The sequence below is a fragment of the Furipterus horrens genome, unplaced genomic scaffold (assembly GCF_987537825.1).
Source record: "Furipterus horrens unplaced genomic scaffold, mFurHor1.1.pri manual_scaffold_5, whole genome shotgun sequence".
Classification (NCBI taxonomy): domain Eukaryota; kingdom Metazoa; phylum Chordata; class Mammalia; order Chiroptera; family Furipteridae; genus Furipterus; species Furipterus horrens.
Window position 1 is genome coordinate 181,877,425 of NW_028327175.1, and position 18,997 is coordinate 181,896,421.

At 43.6% G+C, this 18,997-nt stretch overlaps 1 protein-coding gene and 1 non-coding gene across 4 annotated transcripts; both read left to right on the top strand.

The window, feature by feature from the left end:
- The first annotated feature begins 1,414 nt into the window (after positions 1 to 1,414).
- On the top strand, positions 1,415 to 10,051 carry NOLC1 (nucleolar and coiled-body phosphoprotein 1). Of its 3 annotated transcripts, XM_090278477.1 has the most exons (14): positions 1,415 to 1,631; positions 3,926 to 3,981; positions 4,092 to 4,234; positions 4,338 to 4,465; positions 4,815 to 4,980; positions 5,653 to 5,780; positions 5,904 to 6,048; positions 6,551 to 6,679; positions 6,843 to 6,950; positions 7,043 to 7,690; positions 7,875 to 7,981; positions 8,589 to 8,681; positions 9,062 to 9,190; positions 9,562 to 10,051. In XM_090278477.1, the coding sequence occupies exons 1-14, from the start codon at positions 1,512 to 1,514 to the stop codon at positions 9,628 to 9,630; spliced, it is 2,169 nt and encodes a 722-aa protein (XP_090134603.1). In that variant the 5' UTR covers positions 1,415 to 1,511; the 3' UTR covers positions 9,631 to 10,051. The 3 variants fall into 3 exon arrangements, with proteins under 3 accessions (XP_090134603.1, XP_090134601.1, XP_090134602.1); XM_090278475.1 differs by having other exon boundaries at positions 1,416 to 1,631; positions 9,062 to 10,051; XM_090278476.1 differs by having other exon boundaries at positions 1,416 to 1,631; positions 4,095 to 4,234; positions 9,062 to 10,051.
- A 1,014-nt stretch (positions 10,052 to 11,065) lies between these two features.
- LOC150010541 (U7 small nuclear RNA) lies at positions 11,066 to 11,128 on the top strand. Its single transcript, XR_016511536.1, has one exon. It is a non-coding gene; the product is annotated as a U7 small nuclear RNA (small nuclear RNA).
- Positions 11,129 to 18,997: the final 7,869 nt, after the last annotated feature.

Here is an 18,997-nt window from a genome sequence, read left to right on the forward strand (position 1 = left end):
TTTCCACTCTGAACACAATCTGTCATGTTTTTTACCTCCACTGAGTTCCTAGGACCCCTCTGTGGTCAGGTACAAAATCCTATTGGACATGAAACTTGGCTTTTCAAGTATGTTGTCAGTGAAATAAGTAATCTAAGACAGTGTTTCTGAAACTTAAAAGGGTATTTGAAGATCTTTTTAGAAAGTGGATTTTGACTTCTGGGATGGGGCCTGAGATTCTACATTTCAAACAAAGGGATGCTGATGCTATAGGTTTTGAAAGGGGTTTTAATATCAAGGATCTAGTGGGAAGCTCACACTTGTTCCAAATGAAGTTTTTTAAACTGAAAATTGGGTATATGTGTATCATTTAGGTTGAGCACAATGCTTGGTACACAGCAGTTGCTCAGATGTTTAAAGAATGCACATATGGTTACACCTCTGGGGCAGAGGGAGATGTAAGAGTTATATCTAGGAGAGGGGAATGCCTGTTTTGAGAAAGGCAAAGAAGTGTGTCCCCTGAAAAAGTGCATCCTTACCCTTCCTGAGGGGCATTAATGGGAAGTAGTCAAGGGATAATGTGTAGGATTGAAGGTCTGCGGCTACTGTAAATTAAAGAATGATAGAATTTGAAATTGACCTGGCAGGCCTGGTCATTTGGATATTTGAGTATTCATGACAAAGGGTGAGGCAATTTTCTAATTCTCCCACAGGGAGAGTTCAATGTTTGAACTCTGACTCAGGAGATAGTAGCGTTATTCTCACAACTATGGTGCTGTATCACTCAGGTTTGATGCACAACCCCTTTTACCTTCATGGAGCTGGCTGGCTTCTGACTAAATTAGTGGGGGAAAGGGTTTCACGGGCAACAAGACATGATTGGGGAAGGGGCAGTTTTGGGGGATCAACGCCCCATCTCTACCGTGGATGATCTGAAGGATCTTAAGCAGTGAAGGGAGTCCAGAGGCTGGGGTGGTACCTCAGAAAGGGTCGCTGTGGGTGTGGGAGGCAGTGAAGATGAAGGGTGGGAACAGTGGCAGCGCAGTTAGGGGCGATCTGGAGAACTTGTTCCCAAGCCGAGAGCCCAAGAACAGCTCAAGCCCGTCGGTCCACTCTTCGAATTGAGAATCCCAGCTAGGGCGCGGGAAACCGGTCCTGGGAGAAAACGTGCCTGCAGAAAGGGTGGGGGTGGGGAAACGGTGCCGGAAGTCCGGAGTTTTCCCGCCACACCGAGGGCGTGACCCCTGACGTAAGGCTCCGCCTTTACAAAGTAAAAGGCGACGGGCTCCGCCCTTACCAAGATGGCGACACGTGGGAACGGAAATCTCAGGCTTCGTCAGACTCCACCTCCGAGTTGAAGGCGGGACGGCCCTAACCGAGTGCGCCCGCCCCTTCCTCTGTGCACCCTCCTCTTCCGCTTGCGCCTGCGCGGCGCGATAGCATCACACGGGTCCGCCCCCATCTCTCCAAGTTCCAGAGTTCCTGAGTCGCGTGCGTAGGCAACAACGGCAGTGACGCGTATTGCCCGGAGGATGGCGGACGCCGGTTTGCGCCGCGTGGTTCCCAGTGATCTGTATCCTCTTGTGCTCGGCTTTCTGCGCGATAACCAGCTTTCGGAGGTGGCCAATAAGTTCGCCAAGGCAACAGGCGCTGTGAGTCCCGGGGCATGGGGCACGGGCCGGGGTGGGCTAACCCCAGGACTCCGGGCCCAGATGTGCTTAGGTTTCAGGTAGACAGGTCCGTGAGGTCCGCCAGCCTCAGTGTCTGCGGGGCTTTTGTGCCGAGTTCTCGGTGGTGAACGGAGAAAGGCTGGAGTCCACGAGGTCTGTATAGGTAGTGCTGTGCTGACTGAGTCGTGTTGCTTTTTTTCTGGTGAGGAGTGCAGTGGCGGCAGCGTGGCACCCGCGTGGCCCAAATCACGTGGCCAGCGGAGTGCGGTGAAGAAGGAGCACCCAGTCCCATCGAGGCATTGAAAGCTCCTGGTTTCTTCTTTTGGATTTACGTTGGCTGTTGCAAAGCGTGACTTCAGCTTAAGTCTCAATCGAATTTACTGGCGACTCAAAGATAAATAAAATTGCTTTAGAAGTGTGGGATTTTCGGTAGTAAAGAACCAGAGGCAGGGGTCTGCTTTTAGTTATACTGAAGCAGCACAGAGCATCAAAGTCCTACTATGCAGTTATAGCAGTGAGCTTGGATCTTTGACTTGTGGAATCAAATATGTATAGGTTTGGGACCAGTCTCTGCTATTCACTTAAAGATGTATGAGCAGGGCACCTTGCTTAAACTGAGTCTGTTTCTATGTCTATGGAGATGTCATGATCCACTTTATAGGATTTTTGTGAGTTTCAGTAACATACTGTGTACAGTGTGCCAATTCCAATGCCTGATGATCAGAAGCATCAATGAGTGAAAGCTGTTATAGTTTTGGTAATTTAGGACGTTCTAAAGAAACGTAAAATGAAGATGACTGAGAATGGGAAAGGTTTGGAATTTACATCTCAGGAAAAGCAGACATGATTGCATGGGCAACCAAACACCTTGAGAGAGGGTAGAGGGTCTTTGGTAGTCTTGGTCTTTGATTAAGAAGATAGACTTTTTCTTAATGGCAGAATCATGCTGCACAAAGAAAGAATCAGATCAACCTCAGAAAGGACTTTCTTAAGTTGAGGCAGCCTGCCACGTGATCAAATATAACTTTTCATATTGGAACTTTTTGGAATTGACTGTTAGGGAGGCTGCAGAGTGTTTCCACAATGGGCTGGATGAAATTTGGCCTTTCAGAATCAGGATTTTTTTTTTTTAATGTGGTAAAAACTAATCTTTGTGGAGGGCTTGCTAAAGGTCAGATAGTTTCTCCAGTAGTTAAATCCTTTATATGCTTTGTTTCTTACCCGCTCAACAACTTAAGATGTATAGTATTATTTTCATCTTACACAGAAGAAAACAGTCTCAGAAAAATTAAGTTATCTGCTCATGGTAACCCAGTAAATAACAGACAGAGGTGAATTTCACATCTCTACTTATCTAACTCTGGGCTTATACTTTGTGTGTACTGTAATGCCTTGCCATTTTTATTGAACCAATTAATAATATCAGTGTGATTAGTAGTTGGATGAAATTCTGTACTGTATGTATGATGTAGCTTTTTACCAATCTTCTCTTGGAGGGTGGTTTACAATGATTTGATATTATAAACCACATTACAGCAAACATTCTTGTATAAATGTTTGTGCCCTTGTTTCATGGGTAAAGATAAGTTCCTAGATAATACATTGCTAGAATAAAAAGAATACACATTTTAAAAGGCTTTATAAATAAGATTGACAGGTTGGGAATAAATGGTGTCAGAAACTATAGGAATAGCTCAAGTTTTTGATGCCAAATATTGGGAAATAGATAAGTAGAGTATTTTTCTCCTAATTTGTGCAAGTAGGAGAAGTCGTATGAAACTGTAACAGTTACCCTGGCTGGTGTGGCTCAGTGGATTGAGTGCTGGCCTACGAACCAAAGGGTCCCCAGTTTGAATCCCAGTTGGGGGTGCACAAGAGGCAACCACACAGTGATGTTTCTCTCCTTGTCTAAAATAAATAAATAAAATCTTTCAAAAAAGAAAGCGAAACATTTATATGAATTATATATAATAGGTATAAAACAGGTCACTTTTTAACTTTTTTTAAGAAGTTTTATTTATTGATTTTAAGAGAGAGAGAGAGAGACATTGATTTGTTGTTCCACTTATGTGTTCATTGATTGGTACTTGTATGTCCTCTGACCGGAAATTGAACCTGCAGTCTTGGCATATCAGGACAATGATCTAACCAACTGAGCTACCTGGCCAGGGCTAAAACAAGTCATGTTTAATAAGACAATTACACAAAATATAATCTCCCCTGGAATAACCAGGATAAAATTTTCTTATCCAGTTATTTACTTTTTCCTCCTACAGACCCAGCAGGATGCCAATGCTTCTTCCCTCTTGGACATCTATAGCTTTTGGCTCAAGTAAGTCTTCCCTGTACCACTTTGGCTATTTTCTCCCCGAAGTGGGCTAGGCTGTGTTTCTTGTTTTGGGAAGGTCATGACCACCTAGAAGTTAGCCTGATATGCCTCAGCAGGTCCACAAAGGCTCCAAAACGGAAGTTAGAAGCAAATGGGCCAGTGACTAAGAAGGCTAAGAAGAAGACTTCATCCAGTGACAGCAGTGAAGACAGCAGTGAGGAGGAAAAAGCCCAAGGGCCTCCAGCTAAGAAAGCTGGTAAGGAAGGGCAGGGAGTTGGGGTTAGCAGTTCGAGGAAAAGGATTTGTAGTCTGTATGTACCTAATAGCTGATTCTTAGTGATACCTGTGCTTTTGTTCAGCTCTACCTGCCAAGCATGCCAGTCTGCCTCAGCATCCTGGTAAGGATGTAGCCAAATCATCAGAGAGTAGCAGCAGTGAAGAATCCAGTGATGATGAGGAGGAAGACGAAAAGGAAAAGCCTGCCCAGGTTTGCAGCTTGGGAAGGAAAAGGGTTGCTTAAAGTATTGGAAAGAAGATTTTATTTATTTTTAGAGAGATGGGAAGGGAGGGAGAAAAGAGAGGGAGAGAAACATCAGTGTATGAGAGATGCATTGACTGGTTGCCTCTCATACACCCCCAACTAGGGACCTGGCCTGCAACCCAGGCATGTGCCCTGACCAGGAACCGAACTCACGATGCTTTGGTTCACAGGCAGTGGTCAATGAACTGAGCCACACCAACGAAGGCTATTGTTGTCCTTTTCACACGCTGTCCTGCTTAGGTTTCCTTTTCCCCTACTGCTTTGCTGAGTCTCCTCATTGTGTGTTTTCTTACAGAAGGGAATTAAGCCCCAAGCCAAGGGTGTCAAAGCTCCTTCTAAGAAGACTAAGAGCTCTGATTCCGATTCTGACTCAAGCTCAGAGGATGAGGCACCAAAGAACCAGAAGCCAAAGACAACACCTGTGGCAGCTAAAGCTCAGGCTAAAGCCCCAGTGAAACCAGGTGCTGTTTCTTTTTCCAAAAGCCCAGGCCCAGGACCAGCTGGCTCTGGGGATGGGTGTTTAAATTGCTCATTTAGCACAGGGGTGAAATGGTACTGGTTATTGAATTACAGATGTTGATCAGTGTTATATTTTTAAAAAGAAGCTATTAATGAGCAAAAGATTTTATACTTAGGGGCTAGTAACTAGAGAAACAGTTTGCAGCAAGGGAGGATGTGTTTTTAAAAATTGTATTAGTTTATCATTGTTTAGTTGCATTTCATAGACATTTTATGTTTCCAGAAATCCCATTTTACTGTGACTACTTACACCTCTATTTGTGCTTTTCACTACCATTTTTTCTTCCTACACCATCCCATAGTACAAATGAGAAGTTTTATTTTATTCTGCAATTTTCATGTGATAAAGGTTGAGTTACAATTTATAGTAGCTTCTCTAACACTTGGAGTGAAAGACTTCAAAGACATTTAAATTGTTGGCATCATATCATTTTAAAAGATACAGTTTTACTTCTGAAATTGTGCAGGAAAGACATCCTTTGATACAGTAAACCACAGCAGTCTCCTTCGTGCCTGCTCTAAAGGCAAGAGAACTCACAGACTGCTAGGTTCTGAGCTAATAGGAAGTTTTTATGCTCCTTTAATTTCTCGATGCTTACACTATTTTTTCTTAGGCACACCTGCTCGAGCAGCATCTAAAGTAGCTAATGGCAAAGCAGCTAGCAGCAGCAGCAGCAGCAGCAGCAGCAGCAGCAGCAGCGATGACTCAGAGGAGGAGAAGGCAGCAGCTGTCCCTAAGAAGGTGTGGGCCGTAACTTCTACCAGGGAAGAGGGGACTGGGAGTGAAGGGGTTAGTCTTTAGTTCTTGGTAGGATTGGTTGGGTCAGTGTTTTCCTGTGGTAACTGATTTTCTTGTGTGACACAGACTGTACCTAAAAAGCAAGTAGTGGCCAAGGCCCCAGTGAAAGCAGCCGCCACCCCTACCCAGAAGAGTTCCAGCAGTGAGGACTCCTCCAGTGAGGAGGAGGAGGAGGAGGAGGAGCAGAAAAGGCCCATGAAGAAAAAACCAGGTGACTGGACATGGGGAGTCAAGCTACATGACTATTACCAGGACCCATGTGCAGAAGGACCTCTGTAGTCACCACATGTAGTCTCCATAGAGTTGCTTCACATGAAGGCTAGTTGCTCTCAGAGAAAGGCACATTGTTTTTTATAACCTAGATTCAAAAATGACATGCAGCATCCCTTCTAATTCTAACTCACACTCAAGGGAAAGGGTTAAGCTCCATTTCTAGAAAGGAGAGTTATCAAAGAATTTGCACACTTATTTATTTATTTATTTATTTTTAAGATTTTACTTATTTGTTTTTGGAGAGAAGGGAAGAGAGGGAGAGAAGCATCAATGTGTGGTTGCCTCTCACATGCCTTCTGGTCTGCAACCCAGTCAGGTGTCCTGACAGGGAATTAAACTAGTGACCCTTTAGTTCGCAGGCTGGCATTCAATCCACTGAGCCACACTGGCCAGGGCTTGTGTATATATTTTTAAACCACCACATTCTCCCTTTTAAACAGGTCCCTATAGTTCAGTCCCCCCGCCTTCTGCTCCCCCGCCCAAGAAGTCCCTGGGAACCCAGGCTCCCAAGAAAGCTGCAGAGAAGAAACAGCCTGAGGAGAGCAGTGACGACAGCAGTGATGAGTCTGGTGAGAGTGGGTCTGAGTGGTGTCTGAGGAATAGGAAAACAGAAATGCTGTCCCTCTTCTCACTGAAGCAAGACGGCTAAAGCTCTGTGGCCTATGCCTCATTTTTATAGTTCTTGGTTGGGCTGGAACTCTGGGCCCAGCCTAATGCATAGGCTTTCTCTAGATTCAAGCTCTGAAGAAGAAAAAAAACCACCAGCTAAGGCAGTCATCTCTAAAGCAGCCACTAAACCAGCTCCAAAGAAGGCAGCAGAGAGCTCTTCAGATAGCTCAGGTAAGTCAGATGGAGGCCATCAGGGCAGTGGGAACTCTGGGGGCTCTCCTCAGTCTAATTCCAGGAGCTATTCATGCTATCCTCTTGCCTAGACTCGGACAGTTCTGAGGATGAAGCTCCTGCCAAGCCAGCCAGTACCACCAAGAATCCCTCAAGTAAGCCATCTGCCACTCCCAAGCAGCCTGCAGCTAAACCAGCCACAACTCTCAAGCAGCCTGCAGGCAGTGGCCAGAAGCCTCTGAACAGAAAGGCTGATAGCAGCTCCAGTGAGGAGGAGAGCAGTTCTAGTGAGGAGGAGGAGGAGACGGCGAAGAAGACTGTGGCTACCGCTAAGTCCAAGGTGATGGCCAAAGCAGCTCTATCTTTGCCTGCCAAACAGGTGTCTCAGGGTGGTGGGGAGAGCAGCTCTGATTCAGACAGCTCCAGCAGTGAGGAGGAGGAGGAGGAAGAGAAGACATCTAAACCCCCAGTTAAAAAGAAGCCACAGAAGACAGCAGGAGCTGTAGCCCCTTCCAAGCCAGCTTCTGCAAAGACAGTAAAGGCTGAGAACAGCAGCAGTTCTTCTGATGACTCCAGTGAGGAGGAGGAGGAAGAGGCACCCAAGGGCAAGGGTACTCCTAGACCACAAGCCCCCAAAACCAGCAGCTCTGCACTGACTCTCCAGAATGGAAAAGCAGAGAGGGGCAGCAACAAGGAGCAGGAAGATAAGACAAAGGCAGCAGTGGCAGTTTCTAAGCCAGGTCTGTATCAAAAGAAGCTGGCCCCTGGGCATCCCCCCCAAAATCAGGATGGGATATAAACTCTTGGGGATGGGGTAGGGAGAGGAGACCGAATGACTAGATTTCAGTTGCAGGCGTTCAGTGTGGCAGCCTGAGCAGAGGAACAGGAAACTGGTCTCCCTGAGTCTGGCTTTTTGTTCTGTAGGTTCAGGAAAGAAGCGAAAGCAGAATGAGGCTGCCATAGAGGCAGAGACTCCTCCGACCAAGAAGATAAAGCCTCAGACCCCCAACACATTTCCAAAAAGGAAGAAAGTAAGCTGTCTTACTTTCCTCTCAGGAACTGGCCTTTATATTTTTACTTTTCTTAATTTTTTTAAAGGATTTTATTTATTTTTTAGAGAAGGAGAATAGAGGGAGAGAGACATTGATGTGCAAGAGAAACACTGACCTGTTGCCTCTCGCATGCCCTGAACCGGGGACCTGGCCTGCAACCCAGGCACATGCTCTGTCTCAGAATCGAACAGTCAATCTTCCAGTTTGCAATCTAGCACTCAAGCCACTCAGCCACATCAGCCAGGGCAGGAACTAGCCTTTATATTTAAATTACTTTTTAACAAGAAGAAGTCAAGTTTTAATATATTTTCATGGGGAATTCAATTAGGCATGAAAGTTTCGAAGACCATGAGTTAGGCAACATTGGACATATAAAACATTTGGACAAAGGAGAAAATGGGGTATGGGGTGTTAGGTTTTAGAAGTGAGAGTGGGGTGCTAGCCTTTAAAGACTAGAAAGAAGAACCTGGAATCATTTTGACAGCTCTCAGTCTGGCCTGGCACACGTGCACATGTGTGTATCACAGGAGGGCTTCTCTGTTGCCTGACCACTCCACCTTTAATTTTGTACTTCATTCTTCTGCAGGCAGAAAAAAGGGCATCGTCCCCATTCCGAAGGGTCAGGGAGGAAGAAATTGAGGTGGATGCTAGAATGGCAGACAACTCCTTCGATGCCAAGGTGAGGAGAGAGGGAGGTTCCCCACCACCACCATTTTATATTAAAGATTTTGTTTATTTACTTTTAGAGAGAGGGGAAGGGAGGAAGAGAGGGAAAGAAACATCAGTTGGTTGCCTCTTGTACGCGCCCCCAACCAGGGACTGAACATGCAACCCAGGCATGTCCCCTGACCAGAAATCAAGCTGGCAACCTTTTGGTTTGCGGAACGACACGCAACAAACGACACCAGTCAGTGCGAGTTCCCCATTCTTCAGTGGGGTTGTGAAGAGCAGAGGACAGCTTTTGCTTCAGGTTGGGTTCAGGTTTCCTTGAGTAGGGAGAAGAATGTAACAGGGCCATGATGTCCTTCTCTGTGTTAAGTACCTCTCTGTACTCAACAGCGAGGTGCAGCTGGAGACTGGGGGGAACGAGCCAATCAGGTCCTGAAGTTCACCAAAGGCAAATCCTTCCGGCATGAGAAGACCAAGAAGAAGCGGGGCAGCTACAGGGGAGGCTCCATCTCTGTCCAGGTTAATTCAGTTAAGTTTGACAGCGAGTGACCTGGGGTGATGATCTGAGACTACTGACTTTCCCCAATGGACCTGGGAGCTCTCAGCTCTGTTAGGGAGGTATTGTTGAGGACAGCAGTCTAGAATAGGTCCAAAGACTGCATCAGAACATCCTCTTTGGTCCTTTTCTATGTTTGTAGTTTTGTACAGATTTGTTTTTGAGTGTTCAGTAGGAAGGACAAGGTGACAAGGTAAGGGGTATGTTGTTTTTAAAGAAAAATTTGTTTTAGTTGTCGTACCCTTCTCACTGTTCTGTGGGAGTCCGCATACTGAAAATTTTGTATATTTTATATTAAATCATTTCCTGTTGATTTTTTTGTTATGATTTTCAGAGGTGTTTTCCCACAGATAAAAGCTATTGCTCAAGACATAGTAAAGGTCACGTGTATGAATTTTTATAATTAGAGAAGACTGCCTACTTGAGTGCATATGTCCACATTTCATCCCTCCTACCCATCAGCCCTGGTGAAAGGCAGTTAAGAATGGTTAATATATATGTCTGTTACGCATGCACTGTGTAGTTCATTCTCATTCATGGGGTCTAGGAATGAAGTTTTCAGCCAACATGGGCTTAGCTTCTTTGGGGGATAAAAGTCACTGTATTGTTACAGGCAGAATTATGGTGTGATGTGAATGTCGTGGGGTCAATCTGAGTATTTTGTTTTCTGTTACTTTACCATTATTACATAATGATATTTGCAATACATGTTTTTTAATTTGAAAGCATAAACTTTTCTATTGTTCAAAGGCTTGTTTTGATGACTTGACCCTTAACAGTGCTGAATATTAATTGAGGACTGCAGCATTTGATTTTTTTTTTTTTCCACATTTTAGAGAAAAAAATAACATTAATCTGGAAAGGACATATCACTTGGTATGTCTGTCTTTAGCACAGTGAACAAACTTAATTTCATTAACTCCTACATGGTTGGGAATCACTAATCAAAAAAGTAAAAGAAGAAAAACTGTAATAATCTCAGTCCTCAGTAGGCATTAGGTTACATTAATCAGGGGGAATTTAATATGTCACCTATGTGTGTGCTGAAACTTGAGTAGAGTAGGTTTGGGAGAGCATCCTAACAGGATTATTGTATCTTGTAGTTGGTACATGGGGAGCATTTGATGTGCCCCCTTCAGAACCATCATTGTCAGTAACAGCGGAGGTAATGATAAAAATCAATGAGCAGAGATGCGACTCCTATGCTAAGCTGGCAGATTGTAAAGCTGTAGGACGTGTTGGCAGTGCTCAGCCAGAACAAGATGGAGAAGGAAGAGTCAATAAACTGGAGGCTGGGCTGTCCCTGTTGTGGGAAGGTGTGCCCCAGTTTTATGAACAAGGTATAGGCTTAAAATTGACCATCCCTTGTTTGGATTTCATACTTATCAATAACCTGGTTTTCCATGTAACTGCCTCTAGGAAGGAAATGCACTGTTCATGCTGACATAGGTATTTCAGTCTGCATGGTTAAAATTATACATCTTATTATAAAATAATAAACTGGTTGGTTTATAATGTGTCTTGGGAGTTTTATTGTGAGCCCAAAGCCCTCCCACCTCCTATTCAAACTAGAACAACTTGGGTGGCAGTTAGAGGGCTGGGGTCCAGACCTGAGAATTCACTGCAGAGCCTTCTTGGAAACAGTTTTCTGGCTTGTCTTGGCCATACCTTAATCTCATGGTGCCTTTTTCAGGCAATAGTTCAGCTGGTGTGTAGTCTAAATTGGGGGGTTGGCGAAATAGCCTATGGGTCAGATGTAGCTCATAGCTTGTTTTTGTATTGCCTTGGAGCTAAGAATGGTCTTTACATTTTTAAAGGGCTTTAACAAAGAATATGACAAGTTCTTACATCTCTTTTTAAATTTATCCAGTAGGTCTTTCTGTCTTTACTGGCAGACCCACCTAAAAAACATGACAGACTTCATGTGACCCACAAAAGCCTACAATATATACTATCTGGCCATTTACAGAAAAAGTTTGCTAATCCTTGATATAAATCAGAGATTTCATAACACTGGTTGAAAATTAGAATCAATGGGGGACACTTCTAAAAACACTGATATACAGGGTCCCATTCCAGACTGGTTGAGTCAGACCCTGGTGTCTCTGGTGTTTTAGTTCCCAAGTGATTTAAAGCTCCCAGGTGCTCCTAAAAAGCAACCAGGGTTGAAACCTGCTGCTCTGAGAGTATTTGGAAAGAAAGGAATTGATATTTTTTCTTTCCTCATGATGTCATTTGCTATGATACTGGTTAGATATGAATGAATTAAGTGAAAATTAAATTTCCATCTCTTAGACCTGTTTTTTGGGACTTGATTCTTGTGTCTCCTAAATAGTTTCTCAGTGTACTTATCACCTTTTCTTTATACAAACAGGGTAGTTTGCCATATGTGGTGTTTTATAACTTTGGAGCTCATTTCATAACAGAACACAGCAGCTCATTTTTAATGGCTGCATGGTACTCCATTGTATGGAAATAGTGTAAGTTATTTAAACTAGTATCTTATTGGTACATGTTTGGGTTGCTTTAGTATTTTGCCCATATTGTAGATTGCAAATTTTTGTTTTTCAGGTGTTTTCATTTTAAAATGAAATATACATCCATTCACTTTTCTTCTTAAATGAGTAATTTGTAAGTTTACTGCTTATTGTTTATGGCTTGCCCTGGCCCAATGGCCCTGTTGGAGCATCATCCATGCACCAAACGTTGCCGGTTCATTTCCCCATCGGGTATATACAGGAGGCAACCAGTTGATGTTACTCACATTGATGTTTGTCTCTTGCTCTCCTTTCCTTCTTCTCTAAAATCAATAAATATATCCTCGGGTGAGGATTTTTTAAAAATAAATAAAAATAAAGCTATGGCTTATTGTTTTTTCTTGTACATTTTATAAACACAACCTTTCCCAGTCTTGTTTTTTTCTGTTTGTTTGTTTACTTATTAGACCTCCTTTCCCCTTAGGCTTTGCAAATCTGAACTTGCTACATATACTTTACGTGTTACACAAATGAGGCAGTTTAACAAATTGTCTTAAGAGCATTTACTAGGAAATTACTTAATGTCTCTGAGTGTACTTTATCATTTTAAATGTGAGTATTTTCTCATCTCATCTGTAAAATCTGACTTCTCTGGAGGGTTATTGTAAAGACTGAGAATTTATCTAAAGCACTTAGAATGGTTCCTGGCATGTGTAAGCACTCCGTGACTGCCACTTGCGCAATAAAATAATTTTTGAAATTACTTTCTTTGATGTCCTTGTGATGTGCAATATGCCATTTCAACAAAGGCTCAAACCATGTCAGAGTTAATTGATATATCCTGGCAATGGGTTTCTTCTTGTTTGTTGTTTTTTTAGCATCTTCATTCATGATGCCAAAGATTGATAGGCAGAATTGATTTTATTTCTCAGAAACTTTAGTTTTGTGAGGGATCTGGAGTTGCCACTTATCGCTGAAATCCACAAGTTCAGTGAATCACATACAGGACTGCTCATGCCCCTCTGCAGTGTGCCTCAAAATGACACACAAGGCAGGATACTTCCCTACACCCTTTTGTAGGCTTGTGCTTCATGGTATATCCTCACTGCAACCCACCCTGTTAGGCGGATACAAACTAAATCAAGGTTTCTCAACCTCAGCATCCATTGCCATTTTGCACCAGATAATTCTTTGTTGTGGAGTACTGTTGTGTGTATTGAAGCATGTGTAGCAGCATTCCTGGCCTCTACTAGATATCAGTAGCATTCCTCTTGTTTTGACAACCCGTGTTTCAGATATTGCCAAACATACCCTGGAGGCAAAATTGCCCCTAGTTGAGAACTGGGGCAATAGCTGAGTATCAAATGCTTTGCTTAGGGCTGATAAAACCACAACTTAGTGGCACATTGAGACAAGAACCCAGGTTTCTGTGTCTGAAAATCAGTCTACTTGTATTCAACATTGCCTACTATGTGCCAGCCATAGAACTCCCAGAGAGCTCAATATCTGCTGGGGGAAGTTGGACGTGGGAACAATTCTATACAGTCCTGTCATCAAGCACCAGAGTAGCTCCCCAATAGGGACAAGCAAGAAAAGAGTTGGCTGACCTTGACCCAGGATTCTGAGGAGAGTAACAGCTTATCAGGTGTCTTAGCATGCAAAGAAGACATTTTTTCCTGGGAGAGAAGGGGGTCCTTAGGATGGATCAAGAGGGTGTGTTGCAGATAGGGGTAACATAGTGCTAAGTCTGACTGAAGGTTCAATGACAAAGACCTTTGGTACCCAAGCCAACGGTTAGTACTTTATTTTGTCCCCTGGGTATTTTAGGGAATTGATAGTTCACTGCAATGTTCCTGGTGCTAACAGCTGCCAGGAAAGCGAAGTTCCTACTGACCACTGAGTTCTCACCCTCTGCTCCCTGCACAGGCTGCTTAAGCAGTCTGCAGTTCCTGAAGAGGCCAGTAGGTGGGGATTTTGCCCACCTCAAGGAGCCGGACTAGTTTAAGTCTGGCATTGTCATTCCAGTTACATTCAGCAAACTCAGAGAACTTGCAGCCATGAGATGAATAAGACATAGGCCCTCATTTGAGGCCCTTGTTCTAGAGTGTGGACAGATGAGGCCATTCTGGTGTCTAGTCCTGGGCATCTATGAGAGGTCACCTGTTACCTGACTGCCCATGGCAGGCAGCATGGCTTGTAGAGGATGTTCACCGTGGAACCCCCAACTTCCCCTCAGGTTCTACAGGGCACTGGAGTCCCAGCAAGAGGGACAAGCCAGAGGTCCCCACCGCGTATGTAACCTGCAGACCTGTGTCCTTCCTAGTCCTGGAAGCTCAGAGGCCCCAGCACTTTTCCCCTGTTTTCCCTCTCTCCCCTTTATGGAGCTCAGGACTGATGAGAAGAAACACCAGGCTTCCACCTTGCAAGTGGGTTTCAGAGTTGGGGCAGTACAGAGTATTTCAGTAAATTAGCCTGCCTGACAACAGAAATTCATACATTTAGCAAACGTGTGCTTACTATGTGCCAGGCACATAAAGTGTGATTTTGTGTGAGAGATGTTGACACAATAATGAATGAACAAGAAAACAGACACAGTCCCAGCAATCAAAATTTACATAGTTTAATGAGGGGCAACGGTACTAATCCTCACAATTGTGTAAATGTAAGCTTTAGTGCAATGAAGGCAAGGTGCAAAGAGCTATGTGAGCATGTGACAGGGCAACTGGCCCATGTGATAGAGGACTTCCTCACCGATGGGGTGACCATGTAATTTATCTAAAAAGATGACTTTGAGAGTGAAAGGGACAGCTGTTAATAATTAGGCTGAAACGAACAGGGGGTAAACAGACTTTTAGGGAAGTCAGGACATGGTCACCTTAGTGATAAAAATCTTTACTGAGGAAGTGATGTTTCAACTGAAACTTGAAGATAAGAATTACTTAGGCAAAGATGGTGACGATGAGCACAGCTGTGTGTTTTTTCCAGCTAGAATAGCATGTGCAAAGGCCTTTTGGTGAGAGGCAGCTTGATGGAGACTCTAAACTGTGAAAGAAGGTCTGTGAAGCTGACAGGCAGCGTGAGGAGGAGTACAATGTAAGATGAGGCTAGAGAAGTAGGGAGGGACCAGAACATGCAGAGCCTTGTAAGGCATGTTTAAGATTTTGGTCTATTCTGAAGGCAATTAGAAGAACTGAAGAGTGTTTGAGTATGTTAGCTTGGCTGCTATAACAAAAGAGTATAGACTAGGTGGCTTAAGCAACAGAAATTTATTTCTCACAGTTCTGGAGGCTGGGAAGGCCAATATCAAGATGCAGGCCTATTGGAGAGCTCCTAATGAGAGCTCTACCTGGCTTGCAGTTAGCTTCTTGCTGTGTCCACACATGATAGGAAGAGAGAGAGCAAGCTCTCTGGTCTCCCTTTATAAGGGTACTAATCCCATCATGGAGGCTCTAGCTTCATGACATCATCTAAACCTAATAACCTCCTCATACTATTATATTTTGGGAGACACATTCAGTCCCTAACAGTGAGTATATATATGCATGTGTCTTAATTATTTTTTTATTAGGTAAAATATCAAGTATATACCAAAGTAGAATAAATAGTATAACAAACTCCCATTAAAATTTTTTGAATTGATTTATTTTAGAGAGAGAAATGCCAGCTTATTGCTCCACTCATCTATGCATTCATTGGTTGACTCTTATATGCGCTCTGATTAGGAATTGAACCCACAACCTTGGCATATCGGGACAATGCTCAAACCAACTGAGCTACTCAGTTAGGGTTAAATGCCCATCTTCCTATCAAGCTTTTATTAATCTAGGCTCTAGCTTGTTTCATCTCTATTCTTCCAACCCATACCTTTCCCCACCCACTTCCCATTGAATTGTTTGAAGTAAAACCAAGATTTTAATTATATCCATAAATAATTTACTTATGGATCACTAAAGATTAAAGACTTAAAAACATAAATAACCACTATTCTATTATTGCATCTAAAAGGATTCCGTCGTCGGCAGCCGTCCGTCTCGAGAGACGATGGTGTAGCTTCTTAAGTGTCTATCTGCACCGCCGAGAATGGCTGTGCAGTCCGACTCGGGAGTGACACGGCATCTGTCTCCTCCCGTGTTGAATCGACATCTTGCGATGACGCTGGAGTGTCCTCTCCAGTGGAGCTGAAGCTACAGAGCCTGGGCAGGGTGATATGGAGGGTCTGCTGTTGCCCATGCAGCAGACCCCCCCTCTCTTCGCAGCTGAAGGGTCCAAGGGAAAGACGGAGTCGATACAGCTTGGGTTCAGGTGCGCCGCAGGAGTTGCCGGTGTTGACTACAACGTCAAACCGCCTTAGGGACTCCGGCTCCGGATTTTCTGTCGGGGTTTACTCCCTTAGCCTTTCCCCTGAAGAGGTATGCCGCAAGGCAGCGGAGGTTTTTTGGAGTCAGAGTTTTCCTTCTCTGATGTACCCTGACTGGAAGATCGAACCAGCGACACTTAGCTCGCAGGCCGACGCTCAATCCACTGAGCTAAACCAGCCAGGGTTATCTAAAAGGATTATCAGTATAGTAATCAGTTGATATTAAATACATTGTCAGGCCCTGGCCAGTGTGGCTCAGTTGGATGGAGCGTTGTCCAAAAGGTTGCGGGTTTGATCCCGGTCTGGGCTGGTACAATTTCCGGTCTGGGCACATATGGGAGGCAACCAGTAGATGTAGCTCTCTCACATTGATGTTTTGCTCTCTCCTTTCCTCTCTCTCTAAAAAGCAGTGAAAAAATGTCCTCGGGTAAGGATTAAAAAAAATTTAAATTATCTTGTCATTATCACTGAATGGTGTTAAAGGTAAAGGCTGGTGACGTGATTAGATTTGCGTGTTGAGAAGCCTAATCTGGGTGCTGGGAGAATAGACTAAAGGTATCTAGAGCCATTTGGTTAGTATAATAAACCAGGTGAGAGATCATTTTGGTCACTTGAATTAAAGTGGTGGTAGGGTAGAGAAGATGGAGAGGTGATGGACTTGAGAAATATTTAGGAAATAAATTTGACAGAAGTTGGTTGGTGAGGAAGGGGTTGGGAAGCAGAGAGACAGAGTATTAAGAATGACTTAGCCCTGGCTCAGTAGATTGAGCACTGGCCTGCGAACCAAAAGGTCGCCAGTTCGATTCCTAGTCAGGGCACATGCCTGGGTTGTGGGCCAGGTCCCAGTTGGGGGCATGCAAGAGGCAACCAATTGATGTTTCTCCCTCCTTTCCCCTCTCTCTGTAAATAAATACATAAAATCTCTAAAAAAAAAAGAATGACTTTGAAGGAAAAAAAAAGGATGACTTAAATACTCCTAAGAACTGGGTGAATGGTGGTGTCCTTCATGGGGAGGAAGCACACTGGAAAAGTTTGGCTTGAGACATGTTAGTTTGAGATGCCTTTGAGACATCTAAGTGAAATGTTGAGGAGTCAGTGGAGATTTATGCTACTGGAGCTAAGTGGAGAGGTCAGGCTGAAAATACAAATAGGGACTCATCAGTGAATAGTTTTCAGATAGGAGTATAGTAAGGAGGACATTGGAACAGAGTGTGGAGTCCGGGACTCTAGTTCCTGTCCTGCCTTGGACTCACAGGTAACTTTGGGCACCTTACTTTCTCTCCAGAACTGTCAGTATCCCTATCTGGTGACATACTCCCAATCTATCCCATAGTCCAACAAATGTATGAGGGGCTTTTGGTCCTTAAAATCTTACTCTAAGGTTAATTTTTTCACTCTTGCCCCTTCCCAATCATCTCCCTTTTCCTCTTTTCCTCATTTCCTGAAGCATCCTGATTTTGATATTTATCATTTGAATAGTTCTTTATAGTTTTGGTAAATATATATATATATATCTCCCTAAAGGACATGTCATCTTATTTTACCTAAACCTATTTTCCTGTGACTTGCTTATTTTACTGATGTGTAATAGTCCACTGTATACTTCCGTTTCTTCTTCTTTTTTTCTTATTAAAAATTTTTTTCATGGATCTCAAAATTTTGTGACAGATTTTTGGTCAAGTTGTTTCCGTTAAAATGTACTGATTAAAAACTAATAACTTCCCCTGGCTGGTGTGGCTCAGTGGATTGAGCGCCAGCCTGCAAACTAAAGGGTCACCTATTCAATTCCCAGTCAGGGTACATGCCTGGGTTGTGGACCAAATCCTCAGTTGGTGGTGTGCGAGAGGCAACCACACATTGACGTTTCTTTCCCTCTCTCTCTCCCGCCTTTCCCCTCTCTCTAAAAATAAATAGATAAAATTAAATTAAATTAAAAAAGAACTAATAACTTAAAAACTGCTGTGCACACACACATACAAGACCCCAAATTGTCCACAAAAACATTCTCTTTCCCTTCTGAAGGTTTTATGATGCATTGCAATCATTAACCAGTCTTCTAAAAAAATAATAATTTATTTGTTTGTTTGTTTTTAGAGAGAGGAGAAAGAGAGGGAGAGAAACATCACTGTGTGGTTGCCTCTCACTCGCGCCCCCAACTGACCTGACGTGCAACCTAGTCATGTGCCCTGACTGGGAATCGAACTAGCAACACTTGGTTCGCAGGCCGATGCTCAATATTAACCAGTCTTTTACTATTAAACTTAAACGGCCAATTGATACAAGTAGACTGTTCTTCCACCATTGATTAAGACTAGGTGGCAGGTATTGGGGATAATATTCATTCAGCCTTCTGAAATTTCTAGGCAGACTTGGTGACTTCCCCAGCTCCAGCTGCCTTCTTGTCCATTGCTTTGATGACACCCACAGCAACTGTGTGTCTCATGTCACAAACAGCAAAATGGCCCAGAGGTTGAACCAGCAACCCTTTGGTTTGCAGGCCAGTACTCAATCCACTGAGCCACACCGGCCAGGCAAAACAACAACAACAACAAAAAACAGTGTTAATTGTTACCTTGACCAGTGTGGCTCAGTTGGTTGGGTGTCATCCTGCAAACCAAAGGGTCATAGGGTCAATTCCCAGTTGGGCCACATGCCTGGGTTGCTGGTTGTGGTTCATGCAGGAGGCAAGCAATTGATGTTTCTCTCTCACATTGGTGTTTCTTTCCATCTCTTTCTCCCTCCTTTCCCCTCTCTATAAAATCAGTAAAAGAAAAAAAATTTTTAAAGTAAACAACGTTCATTGTTAATTGGTGTTAGCTAACTTACATGTATAATAATAAATTTACACAGTGGTATGTATATTGGCTGGAGGTCCTCTGTGTGCTCACTCCACACCAACCTCTCAACTGTCAAAATACTGGAGTGCTGCTTCTTAA